Here is a 21872-nt window from a genome sequence, read left to right as displayed (position 1 = left end):
GGGTGCGATACTCAGATGATATATGACATGCTGCTGAGGTTGAAATCCATTGTGTATTTACCTGGTGACTTTGTCTGCAAAAAGGTGAGCATTCTTGTCTCTTTCAAATAATAATTATAGTATGTGTTTTAGAAAAAGAGTTCAGATATTGGTCAACAGTGTCCTTTAAATAAAATTAATCCTGAGCGAATTAGATAGCATAAAAGTAATTAAGGTACTCTGTGTAATAATAACAAATGTGGTCTCAAATTTCAACCTAGAACAGGACGATATGGATTTTATTATTTACATTATTAAACATAAAATTATAGTAATATGGGAAAGTATTTAATGTAAATATGGCTTATCTAATTATACGGCATGAAGTTTTAATATTTAAAATACAGCTAGCTTAATTTTTTTTATACATATATACATATAAACCTAGCCTACAGATCTCAGTCTATGATGCTTTGCACATGCTTCATTTGTGTATTCAGGAACTCTGAAGTGGAACTACCAAGAATGTAGAAAATACACTGCATCCCATACTGCTCCTTACAGCAGGACCTGATGTTGCTTTACCTTCACCATAGCTCTGAGCCATCTCTAGACGTCCAGCTGAATGCTGTCACACTGTCCCTTAGCAAAGACATCTATCTTCTCTTAGCATTTTGGCTCAAACATGCCTTATAGAAACAGAGATAGATAGCTCAACTTCTGACCAAGCAAGACAAATCTCTTTTCAGGAGGCATGTAAACATACTCACAGGCAGTGAAGGATGTACGTAAGGCAAGGCAGAGGGGTGAAGTTTCAGTACTGTAACTGTTGTGGCAAGTGACCCACAGTTCACACCACATCCAGAAGTGACGATCAGAACCCCTTAACTTGTCATTAGCAGTTCTGGTCCAGCATGTTCACTAAGGTCCTGCTCCCTCCAAGAGTTAAGTATATGATCCTCTTCCCGAGTGCTGAATTAGTCCCATGACTCCACAGTGTAGGGAGTTAAACATTTGTGAATGCACCGAAGGATCAGGAGTGTCCCTTCAAAGACCAGTCCCAGAATTGCTGTTGGCTAGGAAGGGTGGAAGAGTAGTTTGGTGTGTTTGCTTGCAAACTGCACATGGAAGGATCTTAGACTGCAGCTGGGACTCTGTCACAATGGAGATAATAAATGACAGTAATGGATTCAAGGTCTTGATACTGCAGTCAGATGCAAGGAGTTCTCAACAAGGATGGATTATGAGAAATTGAAGTATCAAATTATTCCAGCTTGATTGAGAGCTAAAAGGCCACTCACTTGTATAGATCAACTATGTGGTCAACAACCATATAATCCTATTAATGCTGTAACACGTAGTAGGGAATAAAACCCTGTTGGAACTGTCTCTTCCTTGGATGTATGTTGGCTTCTTCATACTTTATCAAGCAGGCTCAGCATGCAGGCTTGGAGCAAGGGAAGGGATAGGAAGTGCAAGACCTACATTTACAGTCCTGGCTTTGTTGCTGCTGCCTTTTCACTTTTAAAATGAAAGTGCAGCTTTACCTCAATTACTCCAGCTGCACAAGTGGAAAAATAGTTATTTGCCTGCCTTATTGAGATGTTGTGAGGAACTTCTATGATCCTTCTTCTGAAATCAGTTATATTATTCCAGTTTGTCTGCTTTTTATTGTATATATTGACGTCACATCTTTGAATCCTAGTAGATGATGTGGAGAATAATAAATAAATCAATAATATCTTAAATCATACAGTGATTACATAAAAGTTGACAAAGTTTTGAATGATTGTTTACTCTTATTTTCCTTTTAAATTAAGTGATTACTAGAATTAATAGTGTAAAAAATTATGCTTTTTAGACCACGAAGCATAGGCTTTTTTGCATTTCTCTGTTATTAATTACACTGCTGCAGTGCTTTATTTTCCACCAGAAAAGCTGATGGAAATCACTGCTACAATCCTTATTGTCTAGTCTTCTTTTTCCAAGCTGGCCTAGATGGTCTTACTTGTATTCAAATATTGTCCCACATCACAATTAGAACAGCCAAAGTCAGTCCTTGCACTTGTGCTCAGTGCTAGGAAAAGTAGCGCAAACATTTATTTCTCCGTGATACCAGTAAACTTTTTTATGAGAGTGAAAAGATACTTAAAGAAGAGTCTGTCGGATTATTCTAACAAAAAAAAACAAACACTGCCCTGCTAAAACATGGGATCTTGATGTGTCTGTGTGCCCAGGGAGAGATTGGCAGAGAGATGTACATCATCAAACAGGGGGAAGTTCAAGTCCTTGGAGGCCCTGATGGCACAAAAGTCCTGGTTACACTAAGAGCAGGAGCTGTCTTTGGGGAGATCAGGTAAGTCCATCGCTATTTTTAACGCTTTCTTTAGAACTGGTCAAATAATCAATGGTTGTTTAACTTCTCTGTGGTAAGCATGACAGCTACCATGGGTAGGGTAGAAAGTGGGTAGGATTGACAGGTAGGACACTGAGCAAGGAGATGCAGGTAAGTGAAGGAAAATCTAAGAAGTGAAGTATCAGAGACTAATCTGGCAAGATCTGAGACAAGTGTTTTGGGCATTGTACGCAGGGATATGCAAGCAAATTTCTCCTTCAGCATTTAAAAAACTTAACACATCTTCCCATTCAGAGGTCTTCAATACAGCAGGACCAAATGCATTTTATTGCCTGTATAGTGAGTCTAGGTGCACTTATACAGCAGATGGTAAAAACTGTAACTAATTTCCAACAAAAGAGACAAAAAATCTAAAATAGTAAATAAAACTAGTTCATTTAGGAGCTGAAGTAGGCATTAAGTTGCCAAAAATAAGGCATCCACATTCGAAAATGTATTTGTTTCAATGCATACAAAACAAGAAAAAGGCTGACAGACCAGATTTTTGGGTTTGAGTTTATCTGGAGAAGAAAATTTCTCTCTGGTAGCTACAAATGCTTTTTATATTTTCCACGTGGTTGCTATGCAAAATCCACTAACTCTTATGTGTCGTGCTCCCCAATTAGTCAACCAAGTGCTAGATTTTAGGCACTGCATCCCCTGCTGAGGTTGGCCTGAGGAAAAGTAATAAAATACATGTGCTGCTGCATGTGATAAACTGGATCCTTAATTTCTTCCAGCTGCTTTCCTGTTATTGTTAATCCTCTTGCTGGCAGCTTTAATTTGCCTTTTGAAAAGTGGTAATCAGCTCTGTACCATGTTTACATTTGTCTTCTACTTGGGTCTCCCTTTGTAGTAGGGGAGGCATTCACGTTTATCCACTGATGGGCACATAGAACTTGCTTAGACCTTAAGTGGAAAACACCTGATATACCCCGCAGATACAGACCTTTTTCACTGAGTGGGAAAATGAAATTATATCAGCTCTTTGAGAGAAGGTTATTTGAAAGGTGTTTCTCTGTGTGACAATAAATACCTGAGCAAAGCCTCAAAACAAAATGCTGTATTGTAAGTTACGTGGAAAGGCTGAAAATGCACTGTAAGGGCTGAATTATGAAAAGATAAAAAGAAAAAGCTACAGTAGCCGAGATATGTAACATGCACATAATTTTCAATTATTTATCAGTCTTTTATTTGGAGCAAGGACTTTATTTTTTAAACTGAGAAATGATAATGATTGGTTTTAAAACAAGGAAGGGATTTTCAAACTTTTGATCTAATACAGGTGAGGACTTTTTTCCATGTGAGAAATACACAACAGCCTTTAAAGATTCATTTCCCAATATGTGTTACTCTTTACATTATTGCCAACATGGCAAGTAAAACCCTCAGCAGTGCTACATTAGACTTCTAGTCTTGTTTTATTCATCGTTGACCTACTGCAGTGGCACACCCATTCAGACACATGTAATTTGCATATCAATGTCAGGCAGCAGAAAAAACACAGCAACTGGCAGACCTCTCCAAAACTGAAGAAAAGCAAAGACATGAAACACATAGTGAATTGGTAGAGATTTATCCTCTTCCTCGTGGCAAAGTGTTAGAAAATAATGAGTTTGTATAGCGCCTTTCTATATAAGTTTTCTCAAGGTCTTCTGAATACTGTACAGCAGAAGCAAATGAAAAAAATACTCTTTAATGGATGAAATACTGCTTCATTTAGCACATCCAAGTTTTCCCCTCAGTACTCATAGTGTGGTTATCACCTAATATCAGACTGATTTCCTTCTGATTTCTGATTCAAGATTTGTTTAGAGAAATATGACAGCTTCCTTCCAAGTGGTTTAACTGCATGATTTATAAGACACTTGCTATCTAATCTCACTCTGTTCAAAGTGCATGTAAATGATGCTTAAAATGTCTCTGAGGACAATGGAGTTGAAGAAAGCAAAAAACGTTTATTCTGAAAAATTTCCCTGAATTATACTAGAAAGCCAATGCAAGACTAGTGCTCAAACAAGTCCTTTGCCAATTTCATCCTTGAAAATTATTACAGAAACAGATTAAGTAATAACAGTTGCCTTCCAATTAACATCTTACATTCGTTACTACTTTCCTGTATAGATAATACCAGTTTGAGAAAGCAAAACAATATCAGAGGCAAACAGATTGGTGCCTTAATGAGAGCCTGTCTGCACTGACAGTTAAAAAAGAGAAGAATTCAGCTATAAGGCAACACTTCATCAGCCCAGAAATATTTACACTTTAAGCCAGATGTCCTCATTCATCCATTTACTGCTATTTCACTAGAACTATCTCCTATCAAAATGGTAATTCTGGAAAAATTAAAACATTTCTCCATTACAGGTAAATTTTTGACAGGAAGATCTTTAAATGTTTGGTCTCAGCTTTAGCCTTTCAGCTGTTTTGTAACTTTAACTTTTATTTTCAAAAATCAAAACTACAGGGAGTATTTAGCTATATGAAAGATTACATTTTCCACTTTGGCCCAGGATTTCCTTCTCATGAAGTGGCAGCTGCTGCTGCTTTTCGATGAGTCTGCCCTTTAGTGTCTGACAGCCTGCTCAGAAGCATGATCCAGAGCTATTTCCCTTTCCTGACTAACCAGCTCTCCATATGCCCAAAGGTCCTGAGCTGAGCCGCCAGAATCCTGCATATTCAACTGATATGCACACTATTCCCTGGATCAATTTGCTAATTTCAATGAAGAGCAGCTTCCTAGAGAGATTAGCTATTTTAAAAAAAAAAAAAAAAAAAAAAAAAAAGATAAGATAAGTCATCACCGAGGATGAGGAAAAGGCTGAGGTACTTAATGCCTTCTTTGCCTCAGACTTTAATAGTCAGACTTGTTACCGTCAAGGTAATCAGCCCCCTGAGCTGGAGGGCAGGGATGGAGACCAGGAGGATTCCCACATAATCCAGGAAGTGGTAGTTAGTGACCTGCTATGCCAATGGGATACTCACAAGTCTATGGGGCCGGACGAATTCTCTCAGGCTCCGCCTGAGAATACCGAGGGAGCTGACAGAGGAATTTGCCAAGCCACCCTCCATCATTTATCAGCAATCCTGGTTAATGGGAGAGGTCCTGGAAGACTGGAGGCTTGCCAGCGTGACTCCCATCTACAAGAAGGGCCAGAAGGAAGATCCAAGGTACCACAGGCCTGTCAGCCTGACCTTGGTACCAGGCAAGACTATGGAGCAGTTCATCTTGGGTGCACTCACTCAGCAAGTGCAGGACATCCAGGGAATCGGGCCCAGCCAGCATGGGTTCATGAAAGGCAGGTCCTGTTTGACCAACCTGGTCTCCTTCTATGATCAGGTGACCTGCCTAGTGGATGAGAGAAAAGCGGTGGATGTTGCCTACCTGGACTTCAGTAAGGCATTTGACAAAGTCTCCAACAGCATCCTATTGGACAAGCTGGTGGCTCGTGGCTTAGACAGGTGTACTCTTCACTGGGTTAGAAACTGTCTGGATGGGTGAGCCCAGAGAGTCGTGGCAAATGGAGTTAAATCCAGTTGGTGACTGGTCACATACGGTGTTCCCCAGGGCTCATTTTTGGGGCCGATCTTGTTCAATCTCTTTATCACCAACCTGGATGAGGGGATCGAGTGCACCCTCAGCAAGTTTGCAGGTCACATGAAATTAAGCGGGAGTGTCGATCTGCTTGAGGGTAGAGAGGCTGTGAAGAGGCATCTGGACAGACTGGATTGATGGGCTGAGGCCAACCGTATGAGCTTAACAAGTCCAATTGCCGGGTCCTGCACTTTGGTCACAACAACCCCATGCAGCGCTACAGGCTTGGGGATGAGTGCCTCAAAAGCTGCCAGGCAGAAAAGGACCTGGGGTTGCTAGATGACAGCTGGCTGAACATGAGCTGGCAGCGTGCCCAGGTGGCCAAGAAGGCCAACAGCATCCTGGCCTGTATCAGAAATAGTGTGACCAGCAGCAGTAGGGAGGTGATCATGGCTCAGCACTGGTGAGACCACACTTTGAGTACTGTGTCCAGTTTTGGGCACCACAGTATAGGAAAGACATTGAGGTGCTGGAGCTGGTCCAGAGAAGGGCAAAGAAGCTGGTGAGGGGTCTGGAAAATATGTCTTATGAGGAGTGCCTGAGGGAACTGGGATTGTTTAGCCTAGTGAAGAGCAGGCTGAGAGGAGACCTTATTGCTCTCTACAACTACCTAAAAGGAAGTTGCAGTGAGGCCAGTGTTGGTCTCTTCTGCCAAGTAACTAATGACAAGACAAGAGGTAATGGCCTCAAGTTGGTCCAGGGGAGATTTAGACTGGATATTATGAAAAATTTCTTTACTGAAAGTGGTTAGACATTGGAACAGGCTGCCCAGGGAGGTGGTGGAGTCACCATCCCTGGTGTTCAGAAGATGTATAGATGTGGTGCTTAGGGACATGGTTTAGTGGTGAGCTTGGTAGTGTTAGGTTAATGGTTGGACTTGATGATCTTAAAGGTCTTTTCCAACCAAAATGATTCTATGATTCTGTGATTCTATCACTTTGACAACTTTACACCTCAAAAACAATTTTGCTAGCAGAAGAATTCAAAAGTTATCATCTCATACTAATATTACAGCATTTCACACTAACAACTGGCGTAAAAAATGTAAGATAAAAAAAGCAAATTTTTCAATTAATATAGATATTACATTATCAAGAACCATTGCAAGGCAAATACAGTTATTTTAAAAAATTTGGTCTATCATGTAACTCTTAGAATAGTAGACAAAACTTCAGTGATGAAGTCTATAACGCTGTCCTTAGTCAAAGAAGATTCTGTTTCAGCAAGGACTGCCTTGTAAAATTCACCTCACATCGCCATAATGAAAAAGCTGATCTCTTTAGTCCTAGTTCGCCTTGTTAAAATGAGCTTTCTGTTAGAAGCCTGAAAATGATTGTTCAATGACTTGTTGAGAAGTGATTCATCAGAACTCAAAAGCTGTTTGCAATTTTCTTTAGCTGCTTTTCTTATTGTGTAAATAGTTCTAGTCTATCTGAGAAATTGTACAGAATTGTTTAAAAGAAGGCAATATACTGCATTTTCAGCTTGAGTTCATATATTGATTGCTGTCTTGGGTTGCAGAAAAATACTCTGTGTGTGTGTATGTTGTGTGTATAAAAATAACCTTGTACCAAGAGCTGCAGAGGTCTCACTATCCTTTATAAATCAAGCATAATACATTATCTATATGATCTAATATTTATACATATATTATGTAAATATATTTAATATTAAAACCAATATTTATTTATCCTTGATTAATATTTTAGATAAATATTAATTCATGTTTTATGGGGTCTAGACTATCCTTTATTAAGAACTTTTAAATTTAGAGATTACTAAATATCCTCTAAAAATATTAACTCATTAGGAAATATTTAAGGGATACATTTTAGGGTAAATCTCCTTGAATACAGTGACAAAGTAATTTTAGTACTAAGAGCAAAATGCAACTTCTCTTAATTATCACCACAGCTGAGAAGTGAAGCCTCTTCATTTCATTTGCTTAATGCAAGACAAACAATTTAATTTTTACTTGTACAACTTCTAATTTTCATGTGGATATCCTTCCTATGGCCAACTGCTGCTTGCTAAACTGGTCTAATACCTCACTTTCAAAATAAAATAGCCTTTTTCTGGCAACCACATTTGTAACTGTCAGCCTGAAAGACCTTCCTAATCCATATCATTCAACTTGCCAGCATTCAGAGGTGAGATGTGGTATGTGAGACAACTGAAAACCCACAGAAGTTACTCACTCAGGAAAATTAAAATCCTCGGAGAATCATTCATTCATTGTAAATAACTCTTCCAATAATAACGGACTTGTGCTGCTCTACTTCTCATGTAAATAATTTTCAACAATAAAATTGAGGAAATGCCAAATTCACATGAGGACTAAAACAAATGCAGTCCTTGCAGAGGCTGTCTCTTGGGAGAAGTGTCTCTATCTAGCAAGACTTTTCACAGTCCTCAGCATCTCCATATGCCTGATCAGTAGTGAAAATTTGTCTTCCTCAGTCAATAAGGTATTTATAATCCCAACTGTAAAGGGCCTTCACAGAACATCAGCTAGAACAGCTGGGAACATAAGTGAGCTTTAAGATGACTTAGAGAACCACCAGCAAAGCGATTCCTCACTAGGCCAAGTAACCATGTGACTGATTTCTGTTTATTTTCATTCCAGCCTATTAGCTGCAGGTGGAGGAAATCGAAGGACAGCCAATGTGGTGGCTCATGGTTTTGCCAACCTTTTCATTCTGGACAAGAAAACACTTAATGAAATCTTGGTGCACTATCCTGACTCAGAAAAACTCCTCATGAAGAAAGCAAAGTATGTCCTAACAACAGTTTTTAAGTCACATTATTTAGCTGCAGAATGGACAGTTGTGGCTTCTAGACAGATTTGCATTCCTTTCTTGTAACAGACATAAGCACATTTGTATTTAGAGGTCAGATCTGCCTGGTAGTATCTAGTGGAAGTCATGGGCTTGGCAGGGATTCCAAGGGTTGCGGAAATATGATACGTAGATGAAGTACTGAATGTAGTTGCCTTCTCCATTGTATTTAAGGTAACAGAACAAATAGAAGATACAAGTGCATATCAGGACTCCTTACATAGTCAAGGAAGAAACTGCAGGACAAATGTCAGTTAAGGAGTAGGTTTTCAAAGATGCAACCGAGCACTCACAATTAATTCTACAGAGATACGCTTCAATGCAGCCACAGACTTGTATGCATTTCCAAAACCTTACACAGTAGTTAGGAATGGATTTTAAAGTAAGGCCCGGCAAAACGTAAGTACAGATTAGAGAGGTGTGCACTTTGCTCAAAAGGATTCTGAAATGGGATTTCAAACCCAAACTGCTTTTCATCTTGCTTTGGCTGTAGCTTGCTAGGAACACCATTTCCCCAGCTCTGAAAGGACTAAATATTGTCAGATTTTGTCATAAAATTATGACAAATTGAGTACCTTGCAACCTTGTAAAAGGTCCAAATACTTGAAACACTTTGTTGTTCTTAGTATACTTCAGCACTCTTATTGCTCTCAGCTGCTGCCTTGCATTGCTATCAAAGGTTGGAAGGTTGATCCCAGACTTGAAATTCCACCAGAGAAGACTAAACATAGCACAGGAGTGACATTTTGTTTAGTGGAAGTGCTATCAGATGGTTGCATTCAGCATTTTTCAACAGCCCTGTCTGTCAAACTACAGTATCTTGAGAATCACCAAGTCCCTGAGGAACATGGAACCTAGACACAGAATGGGTTGATCGCCCAATTTTCAAAACCAGCGTCAACAGGTAGATAGGTGGAACAAATCCACTGACTGACAGTCCCCAGCATTTACCCTTCCTGACTTTTCTCCAGCTTCTTTCTAAACAGTTGTATGACCACCATTACTTGTTATTTCTGTCTCTCTGTCCCATGCTACCTTCTGCTTTCTTGCCCACCCTAATCATATCCTGCCAAGCCATTAAATTCTGCTTCCTCCAGGTAGCCTTTCTCAACTGCAGGAGCTTAATCATCCGTCCTTCATATCTGCACTCCCATTTGAGCTCAAAGCCCTCTTTAGATATCAGACTAGATACAAGATATCATGTTTAATTCTAAAGATATGCAGTACCTGCCCTGTGCTGGAGGCCATGTATTCTGCTCACCTGTTTAGGCATCCACTAATTCTTCCAAAACTCCTGTGCTCTATGTATCGTCAGCCATGTCTCTAGAAAAACTAGGCACCAACAGGACATTTGTGTACTGTTTTGATAAAGATTGCAGTTATTTTCAGTGTTGGAATCAAGTTATCAGTTGCTTTGCCCTGGAAGGTTTAAGAGTTCTCTGTGGGATTGCATTGGCTATCCCACACCTTTAAAGGGCTCCTTAAAATAAACTCAAAAGACCTATTCAAGCAAGAAATTGGTTCTATTATCACCTGCCTGATAGTCACTGCATGGTCTTTACATAATAAACCCATGCAAGCTGCTGAAGTGTACTTTCTAGATTTATGACAATAAAACTTAAAAAGCAGTAAAATCTTCACTTCTGAAATTCCCAAAGTTACAAAGTACAAGATGCTGGAGAAAACTATAGTATTATGGGATTTATTGTACTTCAGACTTCAAGTATAGTCCTTGTTCACAAAAAGCCTTAAGTTAAGGTTTTTGCAAGGATAGAAAAGTTGCCTTGAAAACTGTACAGTAATCTAACAGAAACTGAAAGCATGGGAAGACTGCTTTTCATGGGTTCCATCTATTTTAGAACTGTAGTCTAATCTTTATCATCAGTCATCCTCACTTCTTGTCATTACGGCTGCAAATCACTACAGCTATGTAATGGTGTAAGAATCCCGTCTGCCACACAATTGGCAATAGTTTTTTTTATCTTCAGGGCATCTTCTTCTACTGAAGAAGACCAAAAATAAGTACTACTGCTTAACATGACATATGAGAGACGAGCCATGCTGGAAGTTAGTTTGGTAAACTATTACTTCCAGAAGCATCAGCTGGACTCCAAACTGAACACTAAATGATCTCGGAATTTGCATCCAGAAGGTCAGTTAAGAGAGTGCCACCTCAGGTACAAGGCATCTGTCCCTGTCCATACTACTTCTTACCTCATAAAACTCTCATCTCCTTTGTGACACCTTAATTTGAGCCTGCACTTGTTCATTCTCCAGGATACAGGTAAGCAACTCCAAACTTGAACAGTAGCCTCCAACTCTGCCAGAGCCTAAGGAAAAACCCTTACCCTTTCCAGCTTTGCTCTTGCCACTGGGTCTGGGACCAAAAATAAATTGGCTGGAAATGCTGTGAGATTTTCATCCATGAATGTGACATTTTAGCTTTTGCAGGAACTTTGATAGGTTCCATTGTACTGGTGTGTGCTCTCAATCCTTCCTGTGTCCAGGGTGCTGCTGAAGGAGAAGGGGAAACCTCCTCCAGGACCACCAGTGCAACAACCACGAGGCTTGGCCAGTCTTTTTGGGCAGAAACAGGAAACTCCAAAACTGTTTAAAGCGATGCTTGGAGGAAAAGGAAAAGAAGGCCTCGCTAGGCTGCTGCAGCTGAAGAGAGCAGAAGACACTCAGGTAATGCCACAGAACATGGAAAGATACTGGGAGGGCTTGGGCAAACAGAGTAGATGAAAATGTAGCCTTATTGCAATCAACAGCAAAAACTCCCAGTAGCTGAGATATAATTTTTATATATATATATATATATATAATCTACCTAATCTTTGTAAATGTTAATTCTAAAATTTGGCTCAAATCTCCCTGGACCTGGACTCTATGCAGAGCAGAGCAAACAAAAACAAAGAAAAAGCAAGGAAAAAAGCAAGCAAACAGAAATCCTCAAAGGAAGTAAGGATAACATAGACTATACAAGGACTCTAAGGGCATCTGATCTTCTAATTTTATGTAAACAACACTAAATAGAGAAATATCCTAACACAGTCATTTGATCCAGCTGACTCAAACACATGGTGAACATTCCAATTCAAAGTCAGATCTCTTGTTGTCACAAATCCTGAAGACAAAATTTCGAGTGTAGCCCACACAGCTAAAACTGATTAAACCTCTAATATACTCCACTTATAAGAAAACTGTTATTTTAGTTGATGAAAAATAATTCCCACGCTGTACTCTGTTCTGAGGAACGTTAATTTCAATGAACCTTCTCAGTTCTACATATTTACCCAAAGGTGGCAGAATCTTTTTCTGTCTTTATAGCTGAACTGGCTAGGTTTCTATTAAATTTAAGTTGAATAACGAACTTCACTTACACAAATGACTGCAACACTATGACTGGAGCAGAAATATTGCCCCATTTAATGTGTATTTGTGACCTTAATAGAAAATAGGCTTGGCCAAGGAACTGGGGCACTGGGCAATGTGTCAAGATTTACATAACACTTTTTCTTCCTATACTAGTGTAGGTACATAAAGGAAGGCAAGACCTAAGGAAGGGTTGTGTGCCCCAAAAATGTGCCTGTTTCATCCTGTTGTATTAATAAGAAGATACTATCACTATCCACAAGCTTTTCCTACGTTTTATGTTGACATTTGATTCTGAAATTGCATTTTTCATTTAGAAACTGATTTTCAGCATCTAAATACAAACTTACATGTGTTGCATAGTATTAACCACAGCATCCATGCTGTGCCTTTCCGCTACATATACAGAAAGGACCTACTTCCCAAATTTCTTCTGCAGCATTGGAAAACATTTAGCTTCTTGTTTCTAGGAACCTCAAGCAGAGAAAAAGCCTGAACAAGAGGAGAAGAAACCTGTAGAGCCCACGGCCTCATCTGCACCCCCTGCACAAAAGGAAGAGCTGAATGCAGATGATAAGCCTAAACCTCCAGTTTTACACAGAAGAACCACTAACGAGTCTCTGGTCATTAGTATGTCTCCATCCCCCAGAGCAGGAGAAGGAGAGATCCTTACAGTTGAAGTTAAAGAGAAAAAAAATAAATAGATGGTGCTTTGGGCTGTGGCCACTTCTATTGTTTCGCTGAATTCAGAGGGCTAGCGTGACGTCGTGTTTGGGTGCAGAAGATACAAGTAGAGACTACTCAAGCGAAAAATCTAACCCAGCTCCTTCATCCTCTCCTGGCACAACAGGACAAATTATTTATATACTTACCTCTTAACCTTGCACCTGAAGAGAGAACTTTTGCTGTAATAGCAATTAGACCTCAGATTGTATTCCACGACCACTTGTTTCTTGTTTGATCCATGCTCTCCCTTATCTCTTACTCTGTCTTGTTCCTGCCTCTCCTCTTTCCTCTCCTGTTTATCCTCACTTTCTTATTGATGTTCCTGTTGCTCAGCTGTCTCTTAATTTTTGTATGTGTTCTTTGCTATTTTCTTTTCTGGTTTCCCATAGTTACCCTTTGCCTTGTTACTGCCCTACTGTTGCTGAGGTTACTTATGTTTCTCTCGATCCTTCTCTCTCCTCCCCTTATACTGCTAATCAGTGACCTGTTTTTGTGACTGGAGCGGCTCAGTGCAGAAAGCTGTGATGCTGTGCATTGGGATGTTTTAGCCTGGGCCAGATGGCTACAAAAAGAGCCTCACTGTCAAAAAATAAAATCACAAAATCCACAAGGGAGAAGCAGAATGCAGAATTATTGCCAGCCCTCTGAAAGCAGAAGCATGTGCTCCAGTTCTCTTTGACTGTGGTGAATAAAGATGGCAAAGACTTAGATGTTCCCACCCCAGGGGTGGCCTTTAACTTTGGGCTGCCGATTTACACACTTGGTCTTCTCAAGGGGTTAGGCATTAATAACTCTGAGGAGCAACCAGTTGATACTGGCTAACTTTTTGGTATCTAAACTGACCACTTCAAAAATTAAGTGTATTTTACAAAAAGCAGGATTTACACCTTCTGGCTCTGTGGTGCACAGTTTCAACCAATGCTCCAGTTGTTCACCTCCATCACAGACCTCAACTGATGGTGCAAACTCAGCCCCGTGTCTTACGGGGCCTGAGCTACATTTACTAAAGTAAATCCTTTATGAGCGCCACAGCTGAGAGAGATAGAGCTTCCTACAAGGAGCTCCCACACTGTCAACCTTCCACATCGGCTCATCACAGAAAGGGATGCAATATTAAACAGAAGGCTGAAACTGTGTTTCAAGCTTAATTCTCAATAACTTTTTTTCGTCTTCCATGGGTTTGCATCTCCTCTCTCTTCCGATCCACTTTTGGTCCCCATTGGATGAACAGTTTTGGGAACCAAAATCATTACGCAGAGGCCAAGACAAGAAATCTTTAAGGGCAGGCTTCACAGCTCCTCAGCTGACCTGCCAACTAAGGAAGGCAACACATCAAAATTAAACATTCACTTCACAGGCTATGTATGACCCTGTGGGCTATGCATTCTGCAGGCCTGTTCTTTAAAGCCTTTGAACTTCTGTAATCACAGCAAAGCTGGCAGCCCAACCAGAATCAGTGGGAGCTTTGCCTAAGTAAAAGCTGGATGATTGAATTCGGTATGTTATATATTTCACACATCCTCTGACATAACCAAAACCCAAATCTCTTTCAAAAAGAAAGTTCTGTCACATTAGCAGTGACATCAAGGTCCAACTGCTACATGGGAAGAACCATCTTTATTTGTATGTTACTTGTTATTTGATATGCAAGATAAAAGGATGTCACAACAGGAGTAGAAAACGGTAAGATGAATAATAAATTACTCATCTATTGCATATGCAGAAATGTCTTCTTAATATAACCTCAAAATTAGAAATATTGCACAACTGCTTCGCAAACAAGGCCTTTATGAAGAACAATGATCTATGAATTCATTACAATATATGGTTCCCACATTTTCTTTTTTTTTGACAGAGAGCTGTCAAAACATTATGGAAGGGGGGAAAAAATCATAAACCCCCATATTTGAACATTTTTGTATTAATGAGTAAAGCTCGCTCTCATTGCAAAAGATCCGATCCCCTTCTGCCTACACAAACGCTACCAGGTAACTTCAAACATTTTCACTGTCAGTATATTTAAGTTCATCAACCACACACTGACATATATCACAAAGTAAGGGCTGAGGCTGCAGCAGCAAGCATTACATGGCAGCAACAGAGCATCCCACAAGTTGCTGCTTTGCTACAGCTCTTAACAGCTCAGGATTGCAGGACAGCCTGTCAGTTCTGTCTGCAAAATTACTAAGTTATCCACAGCTCTCGAGTTCAGACCCAAAACAAAGAAGTGTCAATGTTTGCAGGAGATGATGGCCACACAAAAGTAACATCCATCTGGTTTGCTCCGACATCCTACTTTGCTGTTGGCAGTATTTTTACTAGGAGTCCCATGGGAAAGATGAAGGGTAATGGGTACAAGTTACTCCTGAGCACCCTCCGACTAGACATAAAAGGAAAATTTTTCACAATAGGAACAACCAGCCATTGGAATAAACTTCCCAGGGAAGTGGTGGATTCCCCAACATTTGACACTTTCAAAATTCAGCAGCACAGAGTGCTGGGCCATCTTGTCTAGACCGTGCTTTTGCCATGAAAGGTTGGACCAGACAATCCCTGAGGTCCCTTCCAGCCTGGTATTCTGTGATTATGTTTCTATTTTCGCCTTCACAGAATTCCTCCATTTTTAGGTGTGGCCAGGGCAGGCTGTACTCCTGGATCCTTTCTGGCAACTATTTATAGGGTTTTCACCACAAGAAACGACACAAGAAAGGTCAAGATGTAAGATGTATTAAATCCTTTCAGACACTAATTCTACCCTGTGGATTCTTGACTGGTGGAGAAGTGAACTACTCCAGAGATCTCAGAAGACACAACTTCCAGTATCAAAGCTCCCTCAGATTCTGTATGGCATTGCACTCTGCTGCAACAATATGTCTCTAGAATCTCTCAAGTTTCCCAATAAAGCATCTCAGACTTGACCGTGAATGTAGAAAAACTGAAGGGTGGAATAGCATAATGTATTAGAAAACCCAAAATAACCCAATCTCCACGCATCTGTACTTAAAATGTAGCCGCTGATCTGGAAAAAAAAAAAAAGTTTTGGAAAACCTGATCATAATTGTAGGAAACAGCATGCATGGGAGAACTCTAACGTGGCAAACAGCATGAAACAGTCGCTGCAAAACCCATCCAATTTCAGAATATCTTCTTGCTACAAGTCAAGTACAAGAAGCTTTATGAAATATATACTGCACATTCATAACCACTGAGTGAAAAGGCATTTTTCCTCTCATCTGATAATACTTGTTATAAATCTGAGCTGTTCAGATTGTGGAATACTCATCATAGGAACTGTAAAAGCAGCATTTATCATTACATAGAAAACACTGAACACAAAAGCACAATAGAACAGTATACTGAAATTATATTTTTAATGCATAGGCATTGTAAATCAGATAACTTCATCAGAATTGAAACACATAGGAAAATAAAAAATTCTGTCATATTACAACCATTAAATGGCAAAAAGTGTGATTACAAAGACTGCTATACATCATTTTTATCACAAGATGGAGCAAGTGACCTACAAGCACATTCACTTTACAAAAGTTTGACAATTATTTTGTTTTGTCACTCTCAAGCTAATAAGGCATTTTTTACATGTAAAAATAAACAAATAAAAAATGGCAAAACAGTGAAGTAACTCCCCTCCCCTTTGACTCACAATCTGCTGCATTCCTTGACTCAGAATATTGCTTCAGCCTAACTTGGAAGTTTCCAATTTTTCAACAAGTGTTAGCTGCACACCTCTAAGAAAAAGTTGTACCTGGAAAATGGTTCTTGCTACTGTCAGGTCTGAAACACTTGTCCTTTACATAGAACAGGGCACATTGAGAAATAGGTGTCATCGATGCACTATTTAATTCCCTAAGCTTAAGGAACATGGGGGCACTTTTCCAATAAGAGATAATGAATTCTCTACTGTAGAAACTCAGAATTTATGTATAGAATACAGAGAAAACAAGACGTTTTATTTTATATACAGCCAGTATTTAGTATAATACCTACTAGCTTACTTAAATGCATTGAAATGCACTTCCACAGCAACTTAAAACAGAATTGGGAACAGAACTGAGATGCAGCATTGTAATTTTGGCAGACAGCTCAGAGGAACTTCAGTAGTATCCTGTACTCCTACCAGTAGCACTCATCCACTTCAGTGAATCTAGACAAAGCATTAATACCGCATCTGGTTATCTTTGTACACGGACTATGCAGCTGTGAAACAGTTTACTCTTCCAAAATGACACAGTATCAATTTGTAGCAGTGTGATTTAGGTTCATTATAACGATTTCCTTGATCTTAGTATTTTCTGTTGCATGTCTGGCACAACACTTCATTAAAATTTACGAATAAAGTAGTAACACATTTGCACTACCCTGATAAAAAGATGTCTGTAGATTTTTACAAAACACATTAATTAGATTTTTTTTAAAAAAAAAAAAAAAAAAAAGGAGCTTTGTTTAATACGAAACAAAATCTCTTCCTTAGTGTTCTGCTACTGAAACTATTCAGGACCCCCTTCCACCAAGGAAAATGGAGTGGAGAGTAACATATTCATTCAGGACTGATAACTAGTCAACTGTCTACAAAACATTTGTTACGTTTTACAGGATGTGTAAGACAATCTCAATACATATATCTTTCAACCATCAATGTTAATGTGAATTCATATATCTGACAGGCTTATACGTGTATAGAAAAAAAAAAAAGTAAAAAAATAAATCACACAGCAGATTCAGGAACTGAAAAAAAGTCACATACAAAGTCACATATGCTATGACCTGGTGCAACCTTGAATGCCCAAGTCAAGTATGCTAAATTCAGCGTTAGTCCATTCTGTTCTTACATGTTACAGCCAGACCATCCAAAATAAGATCAGCCAGGTGTCTAACTGAAGTACTTCAAATGTGAAATTGCAGAATTGATGTTCAAGGTGAGCATTTTGGAAGTAATAAATGAGATCGTCACATCCACTTAATGATACACTCACTGGCAGGATCAGAAGAGATCATCAGCAAGCAGTATGCAGCTCTGAGACAAGAAACCTTAATCTTTCCACTAAGCAAACATGTCAACATTTACACTTGGTATAAACAGTGAAGAGAAAACTAAAGAAAATAAACCAGAAATTGTTTGCCTGAGATAAATGCACTATGATTACAGGATTGGAGCTCAGAGACTTTCTTATGCCTTCCTACTGGCAAGGAAAAAGGAAGACTGGATTTTTTGCAGGCACTTTTCATTAGTGTACTCATGAAAAAGAAGCATGATTCAAAATATGACAAAAACAATATAGGTAGCACTTTCAAAACTGCCTTTGCTTGAAAATGTGCAGTTATAAATCAGACAAAACTTCTAAACTAAAAACTGAATTCCCACTTCACAGAAACCCCTTTAAAGATCAATAGTTATGACTACTTTATAGAAAAAAAAAAAAAACACCACCACAAAACAAACAAACAAACAAACAAAAAAAAAAAAAAAAAAAAAAAACAAAACAAAACCCCAACCAAAATAAACTCTGGAGTCGCCTTTTTCCAGCACAGCACACAGTGAAACCCACGTTACAGCCTTTACAGTAGTAGTAGCCTCAAAGGCCAATAGTATTCTTCTGAGATGTTAGAGGTTTACCTTGATTCACCCTAGTTATTCCTGTACTATCTTAAATATATATTCTTTTATAGTGTGCATTCTCTTTAACGACTTGTTTGGCTCATACTCACAGCCCTGAATCCCAGGCATCGGCCAAAGGCACTGAAGTGGCAAATGTAAAGTAGGTGTGCAAGAACGGCCTTTACGCTCTGTTCTGGCCCTCATCTAATTAAGAAACTCCCTTGACAAAATTTTGTTATGGTGGCTTAATAGACACAGAAGCCTAAAGTATTCCAGACTTATTGAAGCTCATACAAACTTCTATCTGCTTGGTGGGGATATACCCTCTTTCTCATTTCAGACTAGGTTTATGATCAGAGAAAAACTGCAGTCCTCAGTGCTGATCCGCACAAAAGTAAACAAACGCTCTCACTGGCCATATTTGTCAAACAGCCAGCTGTTCCACTTCCAGCTGCTGTCCCCCTTCTCTCTGAATATTCAACCTCCTTTTTTTCCCCACTCTTCCTTTTCAAAATGAAATGCACTCATGTAAGCTCTATCTCTCAAATCAACATCAAATACGAACACAGTTACAATTTCGGCCCTTAAAAGGCACACTTGGCAAAGTGATTTGCAGGCAAAAGCTAACAGACGTTACCATACAGAGGTGTGTGTATACATGTATAGAGAAGTATCTCGAGAACCAAAGTCTGTAGGTATAGCAAGTACAGCAAGCACAGAGTCCCAGTTCCCCTGCTCAGCCCATTCATTTTCCAGCAGGATTCTTAGGAGGTTGCAGTTTGTAGGTGCTGAAGTAGTTCACTACTTGCTGAGGGACTTCTGCCAGGACGCACTGCGCCAGAGCTTCTCTTGGAGACTTATAAAAAAGAACACCAAGTTTCAGTTTCCAGCAACTGCCAATGGAGATCCTAAGACTGGTAATAAGCACCTCCTCTGCTAGGCCAATTTAAAGTCTGACATTTTACAGAGCACTTTGCACAGCACCCGTGTGGGACAGATGGAAGCTTCCCTGACATCTTTACCTTCTTGCTCCCATTACCAGGAATCAGCTGGCTGCCTTGTTCCACTGAAGTGACAGGACCTGGGTGCACAAAGGGCTGCCAGGTCTGAAGATACCTTTGTCATATGAAATACATTCACACACACACACATAGTGTGCAGACATCAAACTTCAGCCATGTAAACACACTTCCACTAGCTGCTTAAGGTCAGGCTTGTCTAATCAACTGCAAACCTTTTACACCAAGTATCACCCACATTAACTGTATGGCTACAGACCAGCTCTTCTAGAAACACTTTTTTAACTGTAAGACTAAGTATCCATGGTAAAAAAAAAAAGTACTCCTTTTTCTAGAAACTGAAAGCACTTCAATATACAATTTTATACTGAGTATTGACCCTAGAAAATCCACATCCAAGTGCATTATTCAGTAAGCATATTCTATATTGATTTTGCACTCTGTCAGTTTGCCTGAGTTGCTCTAAGATTAAACAAATAACTTGTATCAAAAGTAAAAATAAAAATACAAAGACCGAATAGGAAGGTATAAGGAGTATTATTAACAGGGTTAATACTAAGAACAAAATTAGAACATACCAGGATGGAAATAAAAATATTGATCTTATCTTCACCATCCTGAGGAAATTTCGGTTGTTCGGTTTTTGGGGCTTTTTTTTTGGTTTTGTTTTGGTTTTTTTTTTTTAAATCAACTTTGTCCAGTGATATGACATTTAAAACTCAGACTATATTAGCCTGTGCATATTTCACTGGGTTCTACAGCAAAAAAATCAGGACTTCATTCTTTCACCGCCTGTTTTTTGATATATTTGCTTTAATGAAAATGAAAACTATCACCACTATTGTGCCCACACACAATTTCTACTGATTATGACCTCAATCATTTAGCCTTGAATTTTAACACTGCACTAAAATGTAAGACTAATGCACATTTACAAATGGGCATCCACAATAAAAAACACTTTACTAAAAATCACAGTAAATTCTTCCTCCCAAATTAAAAACACATCCATTTGTTTAATCAAGTCTGAGGGAGATTTACAAAGGTCATTCCCCTGCAGCAACCTGTCAGAAAAACAGTGCTGAACAGAAAAACAGTGCTGAAACCAGAAATGGAGTCTTTTAAAACACAAATCAGCTCACCTAATCGAAATTCTACAGATGCTGAAGTCTTCTGTTTGGTTTTTTTTTTTTTTTTAACATTTGATAAAGACTTATCTCAGACTTCAGAGTTCATTCTAGAGACAGTGCAAAAGCTTAGGACTCTCTATGTTGGATATCCTAGCAAACCCAGCATACCTCTACAATGATTATTAAGCATACCATTAAGATTACTTACAGTTTGGAACTTCCTGAATGGCACAAATTGGACAATGTCTCTGACAGCTGGTTCTCCTGATGAGGACCTAAGAACTCCATTGTCACCATCAAGAAACTCCATAGCATCAAAGTCTGCTCCTCCAACACCAACAATGATAATGGACATGGGCAATTTCGAAGCATTAACTATGGCAGTCCGAGTTTCATCAAGGTCTGTTATCACACCATCCGTTATGATCAGAAGTATAAAGTATTGCTGTCAAATCAATAAACGCTGCGTTATGACAAAGAAATAGAAAACATGTAGGCATGTACACTTAGAAAAATGCACATAATAACTACATACTGTTGTTACTTTGAGCATGTTCCATGCACTCACTGAATTTTACAATCAAACATCTAAGTTCTGGTCAGGCTTCATTGTACAGTCTGAAGAAATTTATAAGGACATCATAATCAGTCTTTTAAAAAGTCATCTTCAAACAGCCACCTCCCAAAAGCCCAATGGTATCACCCTTCTCCTCCTCTCCAAAATCCTCACAAAAAACAACAGTTAACCTATCTTCCAAGTATTTGGCCTGGGACAGAAGGCAGTTTATTGAGGTTTTGGACAGATAACACCAGTGAAACTTGTATTTGTTTCCCTTCTGGTCTATCAATACCTTTACAAAATGCTACCCTTTGCTTCATTCAGTTAAGAATTGATAAACAAAACAGTGCTACCATGGATGATGGAACAGGTCTTCATTTTTTCAATGCATACCTAAAATCCTAAATATAGATTAAAACACATTTTTTTTGTGCTGAAAAACAGAATACCCATTTTCAAATTCCTTTGATCGTGTTTTTTTCTAGCTGCTTTATGAAGTTAATTACCAAGGCATCTGAAACCACCTTGCAGTACTTCGGTAATTTATGCAAGTACCACTTGAGTTGCTCCCACTATACTGTAAGGGCTTCTAAAATTGGCACCTTAGCCTCTGTTCTGGATTGAAGTACCAAAAATAAGC

At 39.1% G+C, this 21872-nt stretch overlaps 2 protein-coding genes across 2 annotated transcripts in view; one reads left to right on the top strand and one right to left on the bottom strand.

Moving 5' to 3' along the window:
• CNGB3 (cyclic nucleotide gated channel subunit beta 3) overlaps nucleotides 1–12885 on the top strand; it is a 68912-nt gene extending 56027 nt beyond the window's left edge. Inside the window, exons 14-18 of the mRNA XM_086465399.1 lie at nucleotides 1–84; nucleotides 2217–2335; nucleotides 8596–8742; nucleotides 11314–11494; nucleotides 12652–12885. Coding sequence (XP_086321525.1) covers nucleotides 1–84; nucleotides 2217–2335; nucleotides 8596–8742; nucleotides 11314–11494; nucleotides 12652–12885 — 765 coding nt within the window. The remainder of the gene's footprint in view (nucleotides 85–2216; nucleotides 2336–8595; nucleotides 8743–11313; nucleotides 11495–12651) is intronic.
• A 3379-nt stretch (nucleotides 12886–16264) lies between these two features.
• Nucleotides 16265–21872, bottom strand: part of CPNE3 (copine 3) — a 29049-nt gene continuing 23441 nt past the window's right edge. Inside the window, exons 15-16 of the mRNA XM_009956959.2 lie at nucleotides 20882–21118; nucleotides 16265–19380 (exon numbers count right to left, since the gene is read on the bottom strand). Of these exons, the coding sequence (XP_009955261.1) occupies nucleotides 19270–19380; nucleotides 20882–21118 (348 nt within the window). The 3' untranslated portion in view covers nucleotides 16265–19269. The remainder of the gene's footprint in view (nucleotides 19381–20881; nucleotides 21119–21872) is intronic.

Source organism: Leptosomus discolor, chromosome 5 (assembly GCF_034619465.1).
Source record: "Leptosomus discolor isolate bLepDis1 chromosome 5, bLepDis1.hap2, whole genome shotgun sequence".
In the NCBI taxonomy this organism is placed as follows: domain Eukaryota; kingdom Metazoa; phylum Chordata; class Aves; order Leptosomiformes; family Leptosomidae; genus Leptosomus; species Leptosomus discolor.
Note: the sequence above shows the minus strand (reverse complement) of the source record. Positions and strands in the feature narration are given on the sequence as shown.